Source organism: Mixophyes fleayi, chromosome 3, assembly GCF_038048845.1.
Source record: "Mixophyes fleayi isolate aMixFle1 chromosome 3, aMixFle1.hap1, whole genome shotgun sequence".
Lineage (NCBI taxonomy): Eukaryota > Metazoa > Chordata > Amphibia > Anura > Limnodynastidae > Mixophyes > Mixophyes fleayi.
In genome coordinates this window covers 96,147,872-96,173,363 of record NC_134404.1, presented here as the reverse complement: position 1 = coordinate 96,173,363, position 25,492 = coordinate 96,147,872, and the positions used below count along the sequence as shown (strand labels likewise).

The 25,492-nt window shown below is 39.0% G+C and overlaps 1 protein-coding gene across 4 annotated transcripts in view; it reads left to right on the top strand.

Moving 5' to 3' along the window:
- The window catches only part of PLCH1 (phospholipase C eta 1), a 109,845-nt gene that overhangs the window by 17,270 nt on the left and 67,083 nt on the right, over nt 1-25,492 (top strand). For 3 of the 4 annotated variants that reach the window (XM_075202026.1, XM_075202025.1, XM_075202024.1), the window contains exons 1-2: nt 11,381-11,527; nt 23,564-23,734. In XM_075202026.1, coding sequence (XP_075058127.1) covers nt 11,474-11,527; nt 23,564-23,734 — 225 coding nt within the window. In that variant the 5' untranslated portion in view covers nt 11,381-11,473. Of the gene's footprint in view, nt 1-6,233; nt 6,478-11,380; nt 11,528-23,563; nt 23,735-25,492 lie in introns of those variants that run through there. The other variant, XM_075202027.1, reaches the window with a different exon arrangement.

Sequence of the window (25,492 nt, the reverse complement as noted above, 5' to 3'; positions counted from 1 at the left end):
TAGATTTACTAAGCTGCGGGTTTGAAAAAGTGGGGATGTTGCCTATAGCAACCAATCAGATTCTAGCTGTCATTTTGTAGAATGCACTAAATAAATGACAGCTAGAATCTTATTGGTTGCTATAAGCAACATCTCCACTTTTTTAAACCTGCAGTTTAGTAAATATACCCCTAAGACTTATAGGATGAATGGGACAACTTTTAAAAAAATTCTATTACATAATTGCATAAGTAGTCCTACTTTTGCATGCTCAATTTAGGCATTATTTTATGTTGTTCATATGCAATGCACCAGATTAACAAAGATGTCTGGTAGACCTACATTGATTCTGATTGTAATAAATTATAACAAGTAAATCTACTTTTATTTGTTAACATATATCAGTGCTGGTGTATTACCTAAAATAAATGGTGTTGATGCTTAATATGTGTGCAATTATATTTGCAAGGTCCCATTTCCAAACAGACCCTTTACAAGCATATTTAGACCAGTGATGCTTCTTCAATCTTGCATCACTGTTGGGCAGTGTAAAAAACAGAGTCTGAGTGATTGAATTGCAGTATCCTAGGTAACAGAAATTAAACTGTAAATTGTTGGACTCATACTTGGGGCATTGCCAGCGATATTGCAGAAAATATAACCGATGTGCTATATTTTATAATCTGAGATTATTGTTATATACCAGTAACACTGCATTAGAGTTGTGGAGGTGATTATTGCCGATTGTAACGAGTAAATACTTTTCCTTTTTTTTTTTTTACTTTACATTTGTTTTTATATTATTACATATGTGAGTTTGCAAAATCACATAAGAAAAACACTTGCAGAAGAAAACAGAAAGTGAAGAAGTATACCAGCTAAACATGTAATAGCATAAGCAGGATATTTAAGGAGGGAAAAGACGGTGGGTGGGTTGTAACTGGTATAGATAATTAGGATAAGCAAAGATGGCAGGAGGGAGCAGTTATAACCCAGTAGGTGGGTAAATAAGGGGGGAAAGGGGGTAAGTCAGGACATCTGAGGACGTGTCCGAAAGCAGAGGGGAGAGATTACATGTACAGCGAACGGGCACAAATCTGGTGAAATTTATCTTCCCTAATTAAACTTGAATTTGAACGCAGTTGTAATGGAAAGTCAGGGTGAGACTTAAATAATGTATATTTGTTCTTTAATGCAGGGTGTGTATTATATCATGACTGTGCAGTGTCAATTTTGCTCTCATTCACACGATGCCATACCCCACATCAGGAACCAACACGTGTGTAGATGCTAATTGACCACATTGTTTATTAATTACACAAATAGAGAAAGCAATTAGCATCTCATGTTTATATCCAAAAATATGTAACTCTGTTTATAAACCGCAATAATGCTTACTTCCAAATCTCTGTATAACTTATAACCAACTATACCAAATATTTCTTTCTTACCACTAATTGTCCCATGGGTCTGTTTTAACCACCACCATGGACTTCCCTTAGCCACAGTTTTTCTGCTTGAGAGATCAGCTACACAGGCACCATCATCATCATTTTCCATACCACTGGGTCCCCTTGCCAATACCGGGGTAACCAACATAGACCAACACTCTACCGGACACCTGCACAGCCAGTAGATTTGACCCCTTAATACTGTGCAGGGTACCACTACCAACCAGTGTCTCAACTCCATCCTGAATCCCAGAAACAGTATGTTTAGACCAAACCCCATAGGATGCTTCAAAGGCACCAACTTAATGTGTCTAACCAACAGGCCTCTGTTATAGACCAAGCAGAGTAAACAATAAAATTATTTGTAGACATAACATATTGTTACATATAAAACTCCAAACATGCTGCACCTGTTAATACCAAGTTAAATATATTTACATTTATTGTAACCCTTATATCCTGTTCTTCCACTCCTTCATTACACCATCAAACCCATTATTCCACCGCTAACAGACCCAGCTCAGACATACTGTCTAAAAAGTTATAAATTAAGTGAAACTGAAAACTCCCGTCTTCAGGTTGGAGTGGACGCTCTCTTGCTGGACATACATCCTATACCAGCCCACTTAGGGCATATCTGTCAGTGTGGCATTACAGATTCACTAGCCTGTCCGCAAACAATCTGTCTTATATGTCTGTGAGGGCATATCAATTTTTATTACATTTTCCATGATGAAAGAAAACAGACCTATACATAAAACAAGGAACAAAAACAGAACGTAAATATAACATAATGCCCATCTTGGCAAACGTATTTGTCTCGCATTTAAAATTTACATACACAAAAGTAGTCATAAGAAAATCTATGATTAAAAGTCCAACAAATGTGAGAGCAATATAAAAAGTCAATATAGAAAAACTTCATTTTGAACTCTGAGGAGCATATTTGCTCCAATCCTGCCCTCAACACCATAAGGTTTTAAAAAGGCTCTGGACTTCTTGCAGAACTTCTCACCTTGTCTTTTCTTTAGCACTTCATAGCCTGACCAACCATATTTCCTTTTGCCAAGGTTTTGTTCCGTGAAATTTAAGCTAAGATGTTATTCCAGCCAGTCTCTGGTTGAGTGAGACATGGACAGTCCCACTGGAGAACAACTTCCCAAATACTACCGCAATAGTACTAAATGTACCTGGTTATTAGAGTAAGCAATCACCCATTTCTTACCATGTATTGCCAGTCAGTGACCATCCCACCACTGACTCTAACCACCACAAGCCATCTGCCAAATAAACCCGGGCACTTGCAGCCGTGTACATCATTTGGCATCAGTAAAAAAAAATTGTCCATCTAAAATGGAAAAAAAGCATCTGCCATAGGTTCACTGTGGACTCAGGGCCCCCAACATCCATCCAAATTGAATCCATTTGTTGTACCTGGGAGCTGGTAACTGAAACTGGTCTCCTGTCACCAAATGAGACCCTTCCGCCACTAAATGTTATTTACAGCAAGCTTGACTGGCTGCAACCCCCAGTTTCATACTCTGACCCCAAAGTGCGGCCTGAAGCCACTCTCCTACTCTCAGTAGTGCAGTAGTCTGCAGTTGGGCTAGAAAATGCTTGAAGTAAAAAATGAGGCCAACTATTCATACATAAAGTTCAAACATCATATATAAATGCTTCCAACTACCATCTGAGAACTCGCCACTCCCACTATGAGCTTAAGCCTGTAACCCCCATCCCATCCCAAGGTACCGCAGTCAATTTTTTTTCTACTTACCATGTAATTGCCTTTTCTCATTTTACCTCCACCCAGGTATAAATTGTTTTGGATCTTTTTTAAAACTAGTAGCTTGTTTTAGTCATAATGTAATTTTTACTAATAAGCACTAATGCCTCCATGTCAATTATGTTCTCGTGGCATTTAGGATAGAAAAGTAAAGACAACATGCAATGAACCAGGAATTTTGTTTACCGAATTATCCTATATTTCTATGCAATATATGCTGGCAATGGGGATATATATATCTATGCAATATATGATTGGCAATTAGTCAGTTTCTCTAATGTATGGCTTTCAAAGAGTGGGGAATATGCTGTGCACAGAACAAATAGAGAATGAATCCTCATAGTCCTAAACTAAGAGAATAAGTATAAAAGTCCATCATTTTAGCCATAGCATGCACGTGTGCACTGTAGATACAGTTTTTAAGACGTCAGATCTTGGCAGTAATTGGTATATTTGTTAATTAAATTGTGACATTAAATACGTTATACATGCTTCTACTGTTCAACAGGATGGACTAGTATGTATCTGGTTAGCATCTACTCTCAAAGGCTTCAAGCGTGCCCTTAAGACTCATTTCTTTATTCAAGTCTATCAGTCCTCCTAACTCTCTTGTCCTGGCTCTCTCCCCTAGTTAGTACCACCCTTTTTTGTGTCTTCCCCTTCCCTGTGTCTCCCCCTTTCCTTTAGGTTGTTAGCTTTCATGAGCAGGGCCCTCTTTCCCTGTGTGCTCCTTCTACTGTTCCTTCACCCTCTGTACCTCTTGGCCTGCTCGCTAGCCCTGTTTTACCTGTTTTATTAAGCTTCGGCCTTCTTCCTGCTGATTTTTACCATCCCTTTCACTATCTGTCAGATATAATCTGATTTGCTTTACCCATGCATCTGTGTTTGTATATATTTGTGTATCATGTTGTGTCTTGGTTCTGTTTTCTGTATTTGTAATGTACGGCGCTGCAGACCCTTTGTGGCGCCTTATAAGTCAAAGATAATAATAATAATAGTCCAAGAATCTCAAGAACAAATATTTCTACTTCTTTGACTAATTGACTTTAGCATTTGTTTTCAGTAATGAATTGGATTTGACCTCATTTTCTCTCCTTTACTCATTTAGTATATACTTCTGCTATGAAGCGTGTAGCTTTTTCTCAGACATTTTTGTGATAGTTCATGTGATTTACGACACTATAAAATTAAAAGTCCCTAGAGTATGTCATTATCTAAAAATAGGGTACCCTTTCTTAAATAAAGAATGATAAGTCTTACTTTGATGTTCAAACTGTGCTCTGTAATTACATTTCACAGAGTTTAACCAAAGGGAACAGCAAGTGTGCTTTAAACTCCTTAACTTTAACATGTTAGGCATTTAAAATTAAAATCTTTTTCTTTTCTATAACTTTTTAGCAGCATATGAATATTTTGTTTAGGAGGCCTGGGACATGAACTTATTTTACCATTTAGTGTTTCACAATGCTGTTTGTTTACTTGTAAAATACATGCTAAGCCTTCTGCCCATCATCTTGACACAGGTTTATCTCGCACTACTGACACATATTATTATTATTATTATAATTACTATTTATTTATATAGCGCCACTAATTCCGCAACGCTGTACAGAGAACTCCCTCACATCAGTCCCTGCCCCATTGGGGCTTACAGTCTAAATTCCCTAACATACACACAGACAGGGACAGACACACACAGAGACTAGGGTCAATATGTTAGCTGCCAATTAACCTACCAGTATGTTTTTGGAGTGTGGGAGGAAACCCACGCAAACACAGGGAGAACATACAAACTCCACTCAGATAAGGCCATGGTCAGGAATTGAACTCATGGCCCCAGTGCTGTAAGGCAGAACTGCTAACCACTTAGCCACCGTGTTGCCAACATCTTGTACCAATGTTCCTTTCACTCTAATGTGGCATACTTATACCACTCATTTTGATGGACATAAATACTGTGCATTGTACACCTTGCTGGCCCACCCTACACCCAAAGGCTTAACTATAGAAACTTGTTCTACTCACACTCATTAACTGTGAGCCTCTTGCCCTAGATGCATACCCTTTACTATGGCTCCAAATTCCTAGGTAGCACTCTTATAATATTTGTACATTATACCCCATGCAGAACTGAGGCAGCTTGCCCAGCTGCGAATGCGCAATTAGCTGATAAGGGTATTGAGCTTGCGCAAGATGGCGTTTTACTCCGGTATAAATGCACAGAGCAGACGTGCTCAAACATTCTCCTAATGAAGTCTCAAAAAACCTAACGGAGGCAAAACGAGTTGAATTTCCTACTTGATCAGTGGGACAGCACGGTGTTGGGCCGCACGGTGGCTTAGTGGTTAGCACTTCTGCCTCATAGCGCTGGGGCCATGAGTTTAATTCCTGACCATGGCCTTATCTGTGTGGGTTTGCGTGGGTTTCCTCCGGGTGCTCCATTTTCCTCCCACACTCCAAAAACATACTGGTAGGTTAATTGGCTTCTATCAAATATTGACCCTAGTCTGTCTGTCTGTCTGTCTGTCTGTGTGTGTGTGTGTGTGTGTGTGTGTGTGTGTATTAGGGAATTTAGACTGTAAGCTCCAATGGGGCAGGGACTGATGTGAAAGAGTTCTCTGTACAGCGCTGTGGAATCAGTGGTGCTATATAAATAAATGGTGATGATGATGATGATACCCCACTGAGACCTATATTTTGTGTATTTCCGCTTGTGGGACACTTTGATTTGTATTCCCTCTTCCTGATGGCATATTCTATGGCTTCTTCAACCATACTGAGACACACATTACTTGCTGGCTCATCAATAACATGTTCCCTTTACACACTGCTAGAACATCATTATCCAGCGTTTCTCTCACCCTGCTATCACACATTTAACTTAGCTAAATAATCAGCTTTTTAAAATGATTGAGTGCAGGCAAAATGATCTGTTAAAGATGATATATTTTCTAAACAACACACAGAGATCTCCTGGGAATTTCATCCAAGGCCTAATTTTGTCTTTCTCATTTCAGTTATAATTGATTCAATTTACAAAGTCACAGAGGGGAGACAATCTGAAATCTTTCATCGCCATGCAGAAGGGAACTTTGACCCCACTTGTTGTTTTACCATTTACCACGGTAACCATATGGAGTCTCTCGATTTGATAACATCCAACCCAGAGGAGGCTCGAACATGGATTACAGGATTAAAATATTTGATGGCTGGAATAAGTGATGAAGATTCTCTAGCTAAGAGGCAAAGGACGCATGATCAATATCCTTTTGAAATACATTGTCTTGTAGTTTATCTTGTTGTATGACTAATATTCTTCACAGCCTAATACCAGCTTTATCATTGAATCTGAGATATACTGTATATATTTTCATTTTTTGTCCAGCATACTCTACAGTACTATACAGTTAGAGTACTTAATTCAAGCACATCTAAAATATATAATAAGTATCTGCAAATTTGTATATACCAATCATTCTATTCAGACTTATGGTCCAAGGTTAGCAGAGTGACGGATTATAAATACCATAAACACTGCCCATGCCATGGGCCCCCACATTACATCATTTCTGTGCTCCATCACTCCCTGAGACACGGTTCTATTTACTATTCACTCTAGGGCACTTAATACTGTACACCAGTGGATTCCAAACTTTTTCAGTTCAAGGCACCCTTATGGTCTCCAAAATGTTTTCAAGGCACCCCTAAGCCAAAATAATTACCAAGTAGTCCCCCACCTTGCTTACTACTGGTCCTGGTCAAGGCACCCCTGTGAGATCTCCAAGGTACCCCAGGGATCCTAGGTCCACAGTTTGGGAACCACTGCTGTACACAACAAACCTCCATGTACTTGCAATAAACAGCCAGAACATCACCACACCCACCTCCTCACCCAGTCATAAATGTACAACCGTGTTTGAATCGGGTGGGTCTAGGATCGCCCTCGGGCAAAAATGTCTTTATTATAATCCATCCCCAGGTTAGAGCACTGTAAACTGGACCACGTGGATGCTGATGTGTTTTGCTGCCCAAGAGCTTATTTTACAAATTTAGGCAAAAACCTGTGACCATAATGGATATTGTTGACGGATTTATTTCATATATATATATATATATATATATATATGTATATGTATGTGTGTGTGTGTGTGTGTTGTGATCTTGTAATGGGTCCACTTAGCTTCCTTGTAAAGCTTCAGACTGCTCTATTTTCTGTGCCCAGCTGGCTTACTCATTATGTCCCAGCTCCCCGCCTCACACGCGCAGAAGTGGTGTGTCAAGGAGAGTGGTCTAGGAAAGAGCATAGCGGGGTCTGAAGCAATTTTCATAGAAATCACACTGAATAACGGGAAAATAAAATAGGCAGAAGGAGAAAGGGGTTTTTGTTTTACTAACTACAGAGTACACAAGGTTCTATATATGACATTAAACAGCAATCCCAATATTCTCTTTAAAATGCTAAAAAATAATGTTCTGGGGGAAAGTTGGATAAACTAATGGGATTGGTTTACTTTAGTATCTGTGTTGATCCTTTTAATTCCGTAAGACACTTCTCTACAATTTACCTGTGTCTTACGGAATTAAAAGAATAAAAAATTAAACGATAGGAGTAAGCTTCTAAAGCTGCTTTAGCAATCACATTTTAGGAAAGAAAGAACTTAAAGCCAATGTCAATAACACACGGGGGGTATATTTACTAAACTGCGGGTTTGAAAAGTGGAGATGTTGCCTATAGCAGGGTTTCCCAAAACCAGTTCTCAGGGCTCCCCAACAGTACAGGTTTTCCGGATCACATGTGACATAATTAGGACCACCTGTGGATCTGTTACAATGTGTCAGTCAGTAATGAATACACCTGTGCTCCAGCAAGGAGATATGGGAAACCTGCACTGTTGGGGAGCCCTGAGGACTGGGTTTGGGAAACCCTGACCTATAACAATCAGAGTCTAGCTGTCATTTTGTAGAATGTACAAAATAAATTAGAACTAGAATCTGATTGGTTGCTATAGGCAACATCTTTACTTTTTCAAACCCGCAGTTTAGTAAACATACCCTTGGGTGTTTGAAACCACAGTGAGAGATGTGAAAGTGGTAATCACAGACAACATAGCCCTGCAGATTCCAAGAGAAACCAGAGAGTGTATTGTATATGTATTACACTCTGAGAGATAGATTTATCAAAGCTTATAAAAAGGAAAAGTGGAGGTATTGCCCATAGCAACCAATCAGAATCTTACTATCGTTTACTAGAATGTTCTAGGTAAATAATAGCTAGATTCTGATTGGTTGCTATGGGCAACACCTCCATTTTTCCTTTTTAGAATCTTTGATACATCTACCCCTTTGTCACACAGGTCATTATTGTACCTAAAATTACACCTAGAGTTCGGGAAATTTAAACATATATTATTTCCAGGTGGCGTGATACTTGGACGTCCCTAATACTAAAGCATTGGAAATATTCTTTTAATAGTTCTAGTATTCCATAAGAAACAAATTAATTTCCATTGAATGTCGGAACATAATACACTATTTCTAATCTCTTTTGTGCAATGCATATTTCAGACTTCATCATGTTAGTCTTCTTCATTGTTTCTTGTAATTGATCATACTGTATTTACTTGAAGATGTAATAAGTAACTCACTCATATTAAAAACACACTCTTATTTATGTTTAAATATACATTAATAATGATTAATATACATTAATAATGATATATACTCCTAAACTTCTAGTTCTCTGAGAATAAAATGAGCAGCTGGAAGTCTGCTGCCTGATCTGAGCCCTTTGCAGTTCCAGCTGGCAGAGAAACTTGACAAGAGCCACAGAGGAATAGGCTTAGGGAGATAGGGGTGGAAGACGGCTGCTATTGTGCAGATAAAATGTAATACGGGGACAGAGGATGCACAGAGGGGTGGAAAATGCATCACATTCTCAATCAGGACTCTTTCATTTTATTTTGTTTTAGCTTATACTCTTGTTTTATACAGACAACAATAGTCTGTAGCTCTGTGACACTAGTGTATGATATATAGATATACATATATTTATATAGATATATGTATCTAGTTATATGAACGACTATCCTTACACAGCTTAACCTGCTACAGCTAAACTTTATTATACATTCTGTGAAACATAATGAAACATAATAAACCTGTTTCTCTAATATTGTTATACATGTTGTTTTCTCGAAATTATAATAATTGAAAAGATGAACTGGAATGAACCAGAAGTCTTGTGTTTGACATAGATAAAATCCGTCGGAATGTATATCGTTCAGCTTTGCATTCCACACATTTTAGAATTCTGCCAGCACACTAATAATTGCTATTAATTCAGTCGAGCAGACCTCGTTAATAAAACATGCATAAGGCTTTGCTGGAGACCTTAGAATTTTTCTATGCAATAGTGGAGATAACAGCAAATTCTGATTATGAAACAGGACTGCACACATTTATGTTGTACACCTTAAACCAAACCAAATAACCAAATTTGAATGAAATGTTTACTCTGCTCATCGATCACATATTCGGAAATGTTTGAGGTTGATTATTATACTGAAAATAATATGTTTTCTATGAGTAAAGTAAATTTACTCCATATCTGAAAAATGCTGTATGTACATGGTCTAGCTTTGTGTTGCTACACATTATAGTATTTTGCCATGATATAATAATGTTTTATTTACATAGTGTCAACATATTACACAGTGCTTTACAATCCTAGGGGGAGAGTCATTTAAATTTCTGCTCAGGGAGCTGCGAGCAAACACCAGCATTTAAATTACCGTACTAACGGTAATAATGCACATCCATTACCGTAGTAACGGTAATGATGCGCACCCCGGGGAATTCAATCTCCCCCATTGAATGTTTAGTTATACACCTCAATCTCTGTCCCAGTGGCCCTCACAATCTAAATTCTGAACCACAGGCAAACACACACTAACACACACACAATTAACGGACCAGTGTGCTGAACGGCAGTAACCACTGAGTCACGGTGTGGTCATTTTGCCACGGGGACACTTTTTCCTAAAGTATGTTGATGTTGTTTCATTTAAAGGAATTGCCTATTTTGAACACCCTTTATCCCCCCTTCCACTCTTAATAACTGACCCCTGAGTGTAGCACATAAGTGTGGTTTTTCTCATTAGACTTTCATAGTTACTTGTTTTTGCTGTTTCAGAGCAGGGAATGCAGAGAGAGGTCAGTATTGGAGAAAAGGATGAAGCAGGTATTTTTTGGTCAGCCTGATAGGAGATATTTAGCGAATGTGGCACTTGATTGGACTGCTGCCATCCAAACTGGTGGTGTTTTCAATACATAGCTTAAAATTGAAATACTAAGAGGAATAAAGAACAGAATATTTTTTTCCCTGGAGGCATACTCAGGCCAGTCTCTGCATATGTATGTAAGTGAGACTGCGAGCCAGCTTACACATGTACAGTGGAACGGACAGGCCAGTCTCTGCATATGTATGTAAGTGAGACTACGAGCCAGCTTACACATGTACAGTGGAACGGACAGGCCAGTTTTGTGCTGGTAATAAGTAGATCTCATTTTTTGTATTACTTTTTTTTTTTTTAAAGAACAGTTATCCTAGCAATAACAGAATAGGTATCACAGCATTACTGCTGCAATACTTGTTAAATAGATTTTCCCCTACAAAAGATTATCTCTGGAGATAGCAGTATTGTCGCCAGCGGTAACCCTGTGATGTATAGGGCAAAGCAGAAAGAAGCCCTATCATCCTTTATAATTCTGCTCTATAGTTCCGCAGCAGTGAATTGATATGTGATCTGTATGAACACTCTGAGCAATACATACTATACTTTATAGGTCATATCTCCTCCGTGTGCCATAGGATTATCTAGACATGACCATTCCATGGTAACATCTACCAACATTTACTGCAGTGTAATGTCACAAGCTACAATTTTTTAAAAAATATGTAGGTAAATGAATGCATTCCAGGGACTTGATGAGGTGCACTAATCTAGTGAACTAACAATTACCGTTTTGTAGTAGTAGATTGTTTAACAAAATGCTGGAGCTTTTCTGCAAACTGATCCAGGGATATGAAAGATAAAACCAAGCTGTAAAATGTAATGAGATTCAGTCTAAGAAAAAGTGGGCACATTTCTGATTTTAAGCACTTCCTTAATGACTCCGTACATGGGTGAAACAGACGTTTGAAGAAGCTGACAAGAACAGGGATGGTTTGCTGAATATAGAAGAGATCTACCAGCTCATGCATAAGCTTAATGTGAATTTGCCTCGCAGGAAAGTCAGGCAGATGTTCCAGGTTAGTATTCTTTATAATTTGTATGTGCTCTTTTTGTTTTGACTGTTTTTCTGTCTTAGGTACACAACATACAAGGGAGAGTCAACTTTTGGCCTAGGGAGCCAGCAAAAGAAAGTGGCCCATAGTATAGTAGCCTACAAGTTAACAATATCAGGCTATTATTAGTACAAATTAGACCAGTGAATTAAATAGTAAATCTGTCCCAAATAACCAAAAAATACTCTAACATTATTTCCTATGGGGCCGGCTTGGGAGCAGAAAAATGGGAGGAACCACCACCCTTCCCACATAGACCTCAATTCAGGAAATGGTTAAATAATAAATCCTCAGCTAACCTCAGCCGTAGGTAGCCAGAGCTTCCACTGTAACAGGGTGACGACGAGCCTGGGTTCCTTCTACCGTAGTGACAGCCAGTCCAAGACTGGTTATTGCAGGGCTGATGTCTCTGTGGGATGGAGGGCTGCAAAAAATAATGTGGTCTCTTTTCCACAGGGCAACCAGCCCCAACCTAAAAAGCTTTGGGACTCCCTCCTGCCCCCCTGTGGGGCAGGGTAACTATTAAGACTGTGACATGTGGAGTTTCAGCTTTGATAAACACATTCACAGAATGGTCAAATAATCAATAACTGAGTAGAAGATTCCCCAAAATCCTTTTTCACCACCACTCACTTTGTGTCCGCAAATTCAACGTCAAAATGTCTGTAATTTGTTTAGTCACCTTTTAGTCAGAGTTTAGTATGGGAAAAATGTAACAAAAAAGAAATGTACAGTAGAACAACTAAAGTACGCAGTCAGCTATGCTTTTATTAATAACTAAAGACAAATGGGAGATAATTCCCATCTTGTCTACATTATTCCATCTTTCTTTTTTATACTTGTAATTTATATTACTCTTGTTATCAAAGACGTCTTTATATTTAAACATCACTCTCTAGTGGTGATGACACACTAGCGTTGTGCCCTCCATAAGTGCACTATGTACTATTTAAAAGAAAAACAAAAGTTTAAAAAGAAAATAAACACCAGTGATGAGTGATATATTTTTCCATAAATAGTTGTTAAAAATAAATGTTTTTGCTTTTAAAGTAATCGGCAATTATTCTTTGAAATCATATGTTAATGTTTTGTCACCTGTACATGCCGTCAAGTGAACACAAAGGAGCTTCAAGTAATACTAATAGAACTTTTGATTGGTCTCACAGCCCAGAGCCATATGCAGTTGGCATAGACCAAGATTGACTATCCTTGTTGCAAACAATGAGGTACCATGGTAGTATCATTATTATTCTTTATTTATATAGCCCCTTAATATTCCACATCTCTATCAGATAATTTTATTCATGTACATCAGTGCCTGCCCCTGTGGAGTCTATAATCTAATTTCCTTATCAAGGGTGTACAAAAACATACACACACATTAGGGAATCATTTGCCAGATGCCAATTCCTCTACTAGCATGTCTTTGGATACTGCACACCTGGAGGAACCAATCCCCAGCTCTGTCAGACATAAATACTAACCACTGTTGTCGTCCATAAAAAAACATAATGTGTACGCAGCCTTATGAAGTCCAATGTATACCTTAAAAAGGCTTCCAACATGGTCTCCTTGCACCATGATCATACATCAATCAGCAGGCCTGGATTTGTGGAAAGATCACATAGGCCAGGGTCTAGGGCAGCAGGCAGCCCTATGTTTCATCATTAACATAAAGTAATGATCATTTTACATTACTGATAGAATGTAGATGGAATGAGTCAGAGGCTATTGCCATTGCACTCTGTGAGTATAGGGGGGGGGGGGGATGTGGGAGCAGCAAAATTGGCCTATTTGGTAAAAACTTTAAACTTGGGAGTGTTATTTACCAGCCTACCGCCCTCCCATGTTTTACACTGGTACTCGAGTGAGCAGAGGGTGCAGCTGCTATGGAGCCTGCATATGGAAGGCCCACCTCCCTTTTCAAAACCCTCTGTGTATATGTAATGTTTTCACCTTGGCCAATACATGGAGCCTTCCACAATTTTGCTGTGAGACCCACAAAAAAAGGTACTTCCCTGAATAGTAGACTGGCCACAATGATGTCCACTTGTAACCCATTTAAACATTGAGAACTTATGCTTGGTTCATTATTTATCTGTATTTGTGTTTATCCATAATGTCTGGTCTTTGTATTTTGTTCTTCATGTTATGTGCTATGGATCACTGCTTTCTGTATATGTCATGTACAGCTCTGCGGACCTTTTGTGGCGCATTATAAATAAAAGTTAATAAAAATAATAATAATTATTTTTCACTTATGTTTTCACTGGATTAACCTGGTGAACATTAATAAATTAGTGGGAAGGGCTTGTTATACATTAATTCAATGAGCTTAGATTGCATCTTTCAAAAGGAAGTGTAAATCATTGGTCCAGACATGTTTCTGGGAATCTTATTGATTTTAGGAGGATGACATTCAGTGTGGCTGAGCTTCCACTTGTCTACCAGCAGATAAATACACTGGAAGTAAGGCTAGGTACAGACTACAGGAAAATTCTAATGATGCAATAGTTGTAGCGATTTTACTATAAAAAAAATAGGCCCTATCAGCATGCCAATTCATGTGTACACACTATAACACTATACACAATATACCTTCATCTTCATCTGTCATAATCATTGGCCGAAAAGTCTGGGTCCCTGCAAATCTCTCATGAGCAGTGCACCTTCTGGGGCAGCCATCCCCAAGAACAAAGACCAAGACATCTGTGAGCCACAGCGGTCTAAATATACTGGAAACATTATCTTCCCCAAACGCATTACTTAAACACAAAATTAGCAGCAAAATTAATATTCCACCAGGCATACCATGGTTTTTCACTTAGTAGTAAACAGAAGTCTTGGTGAGACTGGAAATATTGAAATTTTAAATGTCAAGTGAAAAATATGTTGTAAACTAAAAGTATAACGTTTCTTCAGCGCACTTGTTTGTAGGACGTTTGGGGATTTCAGCAGTGTCATTCACTAATTATAGTGTTGATTTACAAGGCCCCAGGTAACCGGGGGATTCGCTTGGCAAACTATTATACCAGCAAAATGAAAGTACACCAGGGAAAAGCAAACAGTACATTACATTAAGCTGCCCGACAGAAAGCATGAGTTAAATATTAGATATAGATCTTACATTGGATAGAAAAAGATAGCGTAAAAATATTTATATAGAAAGCATACATATGTTATACTGCTGCAACCTACACTTTGGATTTTACCTTTTAGAATATCCTATCTTACTACTAAGAAGAATAATCCCTATCTAGCATTACACAATACACCATTCCCAGGTCCCAGCAGTAAGCGGTTATGGGACACCTATAGAGGATTATCATTTTGTATACGGTCGCAGTACATATACAAGCAGTACCATGTCACATTATAGTGTTGCATATTGTACTCGGCTAGGTATCCTGGAACATAGGAAAACCACATGTGATAGATAGAGAGGTACAAATACAATACAAATCATTTAGCAATGTGCCATCTGGTTACAAAGCTTCATGGTGCCACTTTCTCAGTGGTGGGATTCAGCGGGTCCACACCGGTTCACCAGAACCGATACCTAATTTTAAGGTCAGTTCGGCGAACTGGTGGTTCCAGACTGAGTCCACCCTCTTCGTTGGTGGGATGAGCAGGGTCCTTTAAAAAAAAATACCTGTTTGCGGCGGCATCTGCACTTCTCCTCTCCGTTCTGTCCGCACTGAATGTCGGGCGTGACGTCATCACGCCCAACATTCAGTGAGGAGCGACGCAGAGAGGAGTCAGCAAGCAAGAAGAGCAGAAAACAAAAGAAACAAGCCGATAGAAAAGGTAAGTGAAGGAACGGAAGCAAGGGGGAGCAAAAGCGGCATCAGAGTGTGAAGGGGGAGCAAAAGCAGCATGGCAGAGTGTGAAGGGGGAGCAAAAGCAGCATGGCACAGTGTGAGGTGGGGAAAAACGCCCCATGACACAGTGTGAGGTGGGGCAAAAGCAGCATGGCACAGTGTGAGGTGGGGAAAAATGCACCATGACACAGTGTGAGGTGGGGCAAAAGCAGCATGGCACAGTGTGAAGGGGGGTTAAAGCAGCATGGCACAGTGTGAGGTGGGGTGAAAGCAGCATGGCACAGTGTGAAGGGGTAAAAGCAGCATGGCACAGTGTGAGGTGGGGTAAAAGCAGCATGGCACAGTGTGAAGGGGGTAAAAGCAGCATGGCACAGTGTGAAGGGGTAAAAGCAGCATGGCACAGTGTGAGGTGGGGTAAAAGCAGCATGGCACAGTGTGAAGGGGGTAAAAGCAGCATGGCAGAGTGTGAAGGGGGGTAAAAGCAGCATGACAAAAAACTCTTTCTTATAACATAATCTAGTTTTGTGTACCTCTTTTATTGTTCTTATTTGAGTATTAATTGCATGAAATATTAAAGTAACTTTTGGTATATCTTTTTCTATAATAAAAATGGTCATTAGGGCAGAGAAACGGTTGTTAATTTATTTGAATCCCACCACTGCACCTTCTTATATATCTATTGTTTATAAACATCCCAACATCAAAGGCAATACCACAAACCTGGTGATATATGGAACATACAGCAAGTTGCCAGTTTCAGCAGCACCCTGCCCTTCTCCACTCCGAGCTCAGATCCGCCTTCAATGTGTATGCAAGACAGTCATGAGAGCGTACACACTGCAGAATTGGAACACCTTCGCTCCATCATTGAACAGGATTTTTAGTTCAGTTTAAAAAAATCTCGTTCAACAATATGATGTACTTTGGAACGATAATGGTTCCTCGTTGCAGGGTACACACTAATGTGATATCGGGGCCAACTGGTCCTTTATCGCCTCATTGGCCCGATTATCAGCTGAAAACACTGTAGTGTGCACACAGCCTAATGCAATTGTTTAGAAGGAGACTACATGTGTAAGAGCATAGAACATGGGAATCATAGGCAATGCCATTACTATATTTACAATGCAAGTAAGTGTCTAAATGCAGCAGAATATTTCAAGTGCTTCACACCTGAATGTCACAAAGGGAAGGTTTGCTTGAGATAAACTAAATTCCAAGAAGGGTGTCTGACGATTGGCCTGTCCTAAAGACCTATATAAAAAGAAGCCTATATTAGAGAACCTCTGTCGAATGTTTGGTAAATCCTGAGCAAATCCTCTTAGGCAGATGCTTGAAGCAGAGATAATAATGACATCCGTACTATGACTGTCTCTGAGGACAATCTAAAACAGACCACAAGATAATTTTTATTGGCAATCAAGATTGTGTTTTTTTCCCCACAGAACTGCTGCTGTGGCTCTTGTTTCCTTGTGTTCTAAATATGGTGTATTTACAATAAAAAACACTAAACCTACAATACTAGTTGCATTTTATAAACAAATATTTGTATTATTAAAAATATGTAATAAAAAAAATCTGTTAAAGGTCACGTGTTAAAAGAAAGATTTTACAGATTTTTACACGGTCTATCTAATATATAAATGTCTAGTGGCGTGTGTTAGTCTGTCTGTCTGTGTGTGTGTGTGGAAAAAATAAAACCAAGCTGCAGCCCCACCTGCTGGGCGGAGTTATACACTGACCTACTAAATTCTTAGTGTGCGTGTAAAAAAAAATTCAGAAAGGGCTGAAATTTGGTATACTTTGATGTTTTTAATTTGTTAATTTAATTTGTTAATTGTTAAAAGTATCTAAAAAGATTTAAAAAAAATATATATATATTTCTTGAAGGAGAAGTGACAGTTGGGAGTGGTTGGTGGTTGCCGGGGGTGACAGTGAGGAGTGTTTGGTGGTTGAGGCCTGGGCTATGGCCCAAATGCATGACAAGAACCTTTTTAACACCTTAAGTAGCTTGATTTGACTAGAATGCATGAGTATCATGCACGGGTTAATTTGTCTATAATATAAATGCCTAGTGGCGTGTGTTAGTCTGTCTGTGTGTGTGAAAAAAATAAAACCAAGCTGCAGCGCCACCTGCTGGGCGGAGTTATACACTGACCTACTAAATTCTTAGTGTGTGGAAAAAAAAATTCAGAAAGGGCTGAAATTTGGTATACTAAGATGTTTTTAATTTGTTAATTTAATTTGTTAATTGTTAAAAGTGTTTATAAAGATTTAAAAAGAATATATATATATCTCTCGAAGGAGAAGTGACAGTTGGGAGTGGTTGGTGGTTGCCGGGGGTGACAGTGGGGAGTGGTTGGTGGTTGCCGGGGGTGACAGAGTGAGAGGAGTGTGATACTCAGGACCGCTGAGAGAGATCCCTGTGTCTGGATAGACATCTGGATAGATGTGGCGATGAAAATGAAGGATGAGGTGATGAAGAAGAATGATGAGGTGGTGACATGTGGAGAAAACCACGTTAAAAAAGGGCGCTTACGTCGGGAAGTAACGCTCTTCCCCTGAGGAGGTCTGGGCTATGGCCCAAATGCATGACAAGAACCTTTTTAACACCTTAAGTAGCTTGATTTGACTAGAATGCATGAGTATCATGCACGGGTTAACTTGTACATATATATTTGTCTTGGAGCCGAATATAAGCTGTTCTGTTTTATCAGTTGCCTGCAGTGTCCTTCAGTAAGGGCAGCAGTCAGAAGTCTGTTGAGTGTAGGAGAAATTTTCCCTGCTACAAATGTATCACACATATCTTTAATCCTATAAGCTTCTGAGACTTTTTTATATACATGTTTCTGAATGTATTTGGTAGATCTTTTATATAAGCTGACTTGTAGCACAAGGAAACAAAATATATTGTTATTTAACTTAAATGTGGTGTTCACCTTTGGAGAATCCCCTCCATTTCTTTTCTGGCATCCTCCCCTTCAGCTCTGTGGGAGAGCTCAGCACATACTCCCTCATCCGTACAATACGGCTCCCAGCTTCAGGTAACAGAGGTGAGGGGGCCTGTTGCGTGTGGCGTGTTAGTGTAAAGAGCGGACAGTCCAAAATAGAACTTCTCCTTTGTTCCACAATATCCCATAGATGCTCGGTTAGGTTCAGATCTAGTGACTAGGAAGACCATGACATATGGATAACATCAGTGCCAATCAAACAATTGGGAATTCACACATGCTTTGTAGATGGGACAGTGCAATCCCCCATCTTGTCAGAAATTCTACAACACTGGCAAAAATTATGACTCTGTACCAGTAAGTAGCTATTAGCACTGACCTTGCCTTCTACAGGAATGATTGCACCCACATCATACCAGGATAATGCACACCACTACATTACGGAGACTCCATAAACTGTTAGTGTTGAAAACAAGCACTCAGACTTCTTTAGGTTGGCCCCATGTGCACTTTTCTGTTTGTTGAGAACATGATGAATGTGGTTGGTAGTGTACTGTGCTCTCTGCACCACTGAACACAAACATGTCCATTGCCAGGTGTGATCAGTGGTTTTTACCCTGCAGCCAGAGTATGATATACTTCTCTGTGAAGATCCCATGACACTGTTGTTGATGCGACTGGCTGCTCGCACTACAGGGTGAATTTGCTGCTAATTGATCTGCAGTTTAAATTAATGCATAGATATTTCAATCACGGAGTATGTGATCCATCCACTGTCTTTGCTAATGGGTTTTTCCCTTGTACCATGCTGATACCTAGACACCATTGCTCCTGAAACATTAGCAACTTGGTCTTGAATTGATAATTAATGTTCCTGCCAAACACTCCCCTACAGTCACCCCTCTTTCAAAATCACTGCAGTCTCCCCCGTGCAGTTTTGCAGTTATGGGGAACAAGGGCAGTCTGGCACTTTTGTGTATGACCCTGATTATGCTGGGATGTTATCTGCTTAATTAACAGATGAGCCACATCTATGTGATAGCCATTGCATTCAGTATGCTTGATGTCCTTCATTTAGCCCGGTGTTTCCAGTTTTCAGTTCACTATGTGTAGATACCTTATTGCATTCAACGTTTCTTTTTTAGTAATTGATTTTGTAATTTTATATAATTATTTTCTTCAGCAGTAATTTGTCTGATAATATCACACAAGTACTCCCTATATTACATAACTTTATTTGAGCACTTTCAGGGCTGTTATCTTCCAGGTCACTTAATTCAGAGGCAGAATCATTCCCCAAACATGCTGGGATCTATGTACAGTACACTATCTGATGACCCTCTAGCTTCTCACCTGCTCTGAGGCCTGTAACTGATAGGTGTTCCACTTTAGCCTCCTCACTAGTCGGCTAACTGCAACTGGCACAATATCACACTCCAACAACAGGTCTGGAAATGCATATGCCGCTCCTCCAGAACCTATGTTGCCTAGTTTGCCTATCTAAATAGAACAGGTTGATCAATCCAGCGCTATATGTAGTGATATAAATCTGTCTGTATGTGATGTTAGTATGACATATGGAAATTAATGTAACCTACCTCTTCAGACAAGCTGATAATATTCCTCAACCACCCTCTTAACCTCACGACCTTACCCTATTACCATCCGTTACACAATTTCACACAAGACAAATACCCCCTCACCAACATTGTTGTGTGACAGGATCATTTAGCCTATGAGTCGTTTTTACCTTTGCAGCCTGGCTGGTCCGAAATGCAAAATGTAGACTTAGCCTCATGTATCAAACTCCCATTGTCTCATAGATTGTAAGCTTGCAAGCAGGGCCTTCTCACCTCTTTGTCTGTTCTACCCAGTTTGTTTATTAGTTTACTGTTTGTCCCCAATTGTAAAGCGCTACGGAATATGTTGGTGCTATATAAATAAATGATGATGATGATCATTTCTAATAATGTGTAATTTTCATTTCCATATGTCATACTAGCATCACATACAGACGTCTATATCACTACATATAGCACTGGATTGATTATCCTGTTCTGTTTGCATTGTAACAAGACACAGGATCATCGTCTTGTAATCCTAGCTGCTTACTGTAGTGTAATACATTGGTCTCTTTGACCTGAGCGCAGATTTATCCCAATTAACCATATAGTTTGCCTATCTGAATACAGCCCCAGTATGTCATTAAATATTTAAATATATTTGATATAATGGGAGTCATTTCTATATTTTGTTTGCACATGAGATATTTATAGAAATAAATGTAACATTTATACTAGTGCATATATTACTAGTAAAATACATTTAGTTTGATTTTGTTTGTTTTTTTGGTTGCTTCTGTTACACAGTTACCTGTGCATCAATTTTACATAAATGTCCCCTATTCCATTTTCAGTTTGTATGCCCATATACCTTACAGCAAAGGACATCAGATATCATACTGGCATTGGTTGCTCGATAGGAGCTTGCAACAAAATGATTAATGCTTTATAACATTAAATATTGATTTCAAAGAGCCTCACATTTTTAATAAAACATTATTAAATACAACCTAATTTGCAGCAGTTAGAGCGGAGCTATCAAACTGATATTTGGATGTTCACAGCGTTGGAACAAAGAAAATATTTTAATACCACAAAATAGGAATCCTGTATAGAATTTTCTCTTAGAAAAAATAGAGGATGGTGAACTATTATGAATGTATTACGTGACAAGCATAAGAGAAATTATTACTCACATACACAAATTTATAGACATGATTGTCCATAATTCTGACAATTTATTGCAGGTACAATTTCCAGACATCATTTATTAGAGCCAAACATAATCAGACTGGACATCATTATTTGTCAGAGTTAACATTCATTATCTGTCGACAAGTGTGTTGATTGATGAGTGAGTATGAGCATGGGAAGTGAGAAGCAATGAGTGAGGATATGGGAGAATGAAAGTGATAATACTTCATATTTTTTTTTAATGGCCGAGTTGCTTTTTTTTAGTGTTTCCAGCATGTAATATCAGCCAAATAGCTTATGTTTCATTTTTAATTTGATTGCATGGAAAAAAATCTTTCTGCAAGGCATGATTGCATAACAGATATAATAATGTTTGTTGTAGGATCACCAGATAAATTAAAGAGAATGTAGAATGGGCAGCACGGTGGCTAAGTGGTTAGCACTTTTGCCTCACGGCGCTGGGGTCATGAGTTCAATTCCTGACCATGGCCTTATCTGTGTGGAGTTTGTATGTTCTCCCCGTGTTTGCGTGGGTTTCCTCCGGGTGCTCCGGTTTCCTCCCACACTCCAAAAACATACTGGTAGGTTAATTGGTTGCTAACAAATTGACCTTAGTCTGTCTCTCTCCATCTGTCTGTCTGTGTGTGTGTATTAGGGAATATAGACTGTAAGTCCCAATGGGGCAGGGGACTGATGTGAGTTCTCTGTACAGCGCTTCGGAATTAGTGGCGCTATATAAATAAATGGTGATGATGATATATGTAACAAGGACATCTCCTAATCTGGAGTACAGTACATTGGCCTCTTGAGCTTCTTCTGTATTTTCCATAATATGTCCCCTAAGAGTTACTAAGACATCCTACTTATCAGCTATTTATTTTGTCACCTAACCTTGATTCTCCTCATCCTAACATAATTATCACCTACCTCTATATTTTTAAGGATGATTCACTGTACAGATAGGTGTTTTATGAACGGCTTTATCCCAGTATTATCTATTTCCATTAGTTTTATTTCCAGCCAATTGTTCAACAATCACTTTTGCCTCCCACACTCCTAAGGCAATAGGATGGGTGATAAAAGATACACAACTCTACCACATCATAAGTCACACATAAGCTTGGCTTTTCTAGAGAAGATCATAGTACAGTTGAAGGCACTGTTATCTGTTGCTATCTTCCATGCAACATACATATCACAGCAACATATCCATGTCCTTTTAAAGGAGTGAGCTTTCTGGAAGTTATATTAGAGGTAAAGACAGGGTACACACTACAGAACATTTCTCCTGATGCGATATAGTTAACGATTTTACGACTAAAAAAAATAAATAAAAAGGTCTCGATCAAATGCCGATTCATGTGTACACACGAAATAAGTTTTACACCATTTACCTTCAAGTCTGCACCCTTCATCTGTTATTATACTGTTGGCTTAAAGGATCGTGACTCTGCACACTCCTTAGAGATCTATGGACACTGCTCGTCGGGAGTGCATACACACTGCAGAATTGGAGCCACATCGTTTCATTATTGAACTAGATTTTTAGTCCGGTTTAAAAACCAGATCAAACTATACGATGTGCTTTGTAACGATAATCGATCATCGTTGGAGTGGACACACTAATGTAATATCAGGCCGAATGGACGTTTATCGTGTGATTGGCCCGATAATCGACTGAAGTACCTGTAATGTGTACCCAGCCTAACCCTATGTAACCCTATCGTTTTTATTACCTCGGTATTGATATTAAATAAAGTCAAAGTGATAAATTTTCCTGTCAATCTTTCTGAAGTGTGATGATCGTCTTACAGTAGAATAGTTTAGGGGTATGTTTTGCTAGCAGGAAGTATGTGTGACATAATTGGGGCAAGACTTTGCATAATTGAATGTGTACGCAGATCCAGAAAATATTACAGAGAAGAGGCAATGTGGTTTACTCATTGCTTGGACATAGGGATAACTATGTCTATCATATACATTCCTCCGTGCTAAACACATTTATACCAAGTAAATGAAGAATCTGCAATACCTTTAACAGACTAAGTTATGTGTTTAGAGGAACATAATTTAAAGTTGGAAGGTATTGGATGGTGAAATGGGCTATATAAAACAATGAGCACATTTAAATTTGAGTACAGTACACATGTTATTTCAGCTCTATCTGAGTTTTCCTCAGTCAATAGCATATTGTTACTTACACCGACAGTCCCAAGGCTGCAGAATAAAAAATAATGCATGTTGGAGTTGGTTACTAGGTTATATATCACACTATACTTTTACTTTTTATGATATGTTCACAGTCCAATAGAAAGTGCTTATAGCAGCCTGTTCTAAATGATGGACAAATCCAGTAAATAATGATGTTGATTCATTTATGAGCGTATTACTTTTCCACTTTTACTGTTATAATATTGAGCACTGATCTGAGTGTGTTCCTGTGCATGATGATATGAAACCTTTGTTTTGCAGGAAGCAGACACTGATGAAAATCAGGGCACATTAACCTTTGAGGAGTTCTCTGTGTTTTACAAGATGATGTCATTACGGAGAGATCTATACCTTCTGCTTCTAAGTTACAGTGATAAGAAAGATCACGTGACGGTGGATGAACTTGCTCAGTTTCTGAAAGTGGAACAAAAGGTTTGAAGCTGAATTTGTTTTGTAATACATGTACCATATCTTCTAAATAACATTTATATAAGTGGTGCTTAGTGTTTTTAACATTATAATACTTGTTCAATTTTGTAATTCATTAGGAACGTTATAGGAATACTAGTACATTTGTTGAGCGTGTGAAAGGGTGGCCTACAATACAACATAATCTGTTTGCCAGGTACATAGCACAGTCCTCATTACACTGATACTAACATTGTACAGACCCTGTCACAGTGCACAAATTCAGCCAAAAATACTCCCCACACACACACGGACAGCCCTGTGGATGTGGACAGAACATGGGGCAGACGTATGCATGGTCTACAATGGGTACGGAATATCTGCCCAGGTCATTAGGAGTAACATTTTCAGAGTTCCTAAGCAGAAAGAGGGGTGGAGAAAGCAGAATTATCCAACTATGGAGAAACAGTGGAGGGAGGTGGTCATCAAGATGGGCAGGTAGAGAGCCCACAAATTAGATTAGGGCAAAAAGCATTAGAGCACAGGTAAGTGTGTGTTATCAGAGGGGGTTAGAGCAGAGTGATCCATGCAATGATATACAGTAGCCGGAGCTCATGAGGAAAGTGGGGGACTGAGTAAACAGCAGTGTCACAAACACGCTCCCAGCTTTCGTGACTTTGGGGTGTTTGCTGTATGAGGTTACACATGATTTCAGCCCACAGTCTCTCTCTACCAAGCACACAGGTTATAGACCTACTGAATCGCCCCCACACACTTCAGGTTTGCCACCACCTATTGAATGCGGGTAATAGGACCACAATATACTGTGCCACACTGGCACACATGGCTGCTGGCTACCCACATGCTAGCAAGGCCCACACAAGCAAACAAAGGGTTAACTCTTCACACCTCCAGACTGTTACACAGATGTAAATGCAATCACACAATAGGCTTATTGGTCAAATTTATCAACAAATCACACACCGGCATTCAAAGGGTTAACTTGGTCGAGCTATATTCTTCTTAATAGGCTAATGGATTCGTTAGAGTATCAAGGACGCAAATTACTAAATTTATAGATTTAATATACAAAGGTACAGGGCATCCAGATATAAAAAAAAAACAATAAACAATTGACATAACATACACAAGCAAAGCAGTATAAAATAAAAGGGGTTATATTCAGAGTATAAATTACATGAGTTGTATAATCTGTGCCATGGAAAATTGGCTAGGAAGATGGACCGCTTATCAATGTGGATTGATTTTCCCAAAAGCAAAATGAAATTGGATGGTCTTCACAGAGGCAGTGTTAATGTTAATAGTGGGACAGGGATGTCCCCTGGGTGTCACCTTTGGGTAATTCTTCACAGATATATCCCAGAGGCATAACTTCCCCTTCAATAAAAAACGGTCATAATATCCTGCACATTTAAATACCAAACATGATGGAATTATGACAATGTGTCAAACCTTTCCTACAGACATGTGATTATAGCTGTTCCCGTATACTGCCAGTACCTGTCATTCACAGCCCTGGTGTGATTTTTGCCCCTCAGTATGGAGTGGCACCCAGATTTTCCAAAATATGAACTATGAAGACATTTTCTTTTGAAGCTCCTATTTCTATATACCTGTATGGGATTTCAAATGCTGTCTTTGGCAGCAGGGATGTCTAGCTGTGACCGGCCCCACAAAGTCTATTCAGGTGTCCAAAACTAACTTATGTCAGGATATAGCTCACAGCAGGGCCCCTTTGAAACTGCTACAGGTGACACTGCT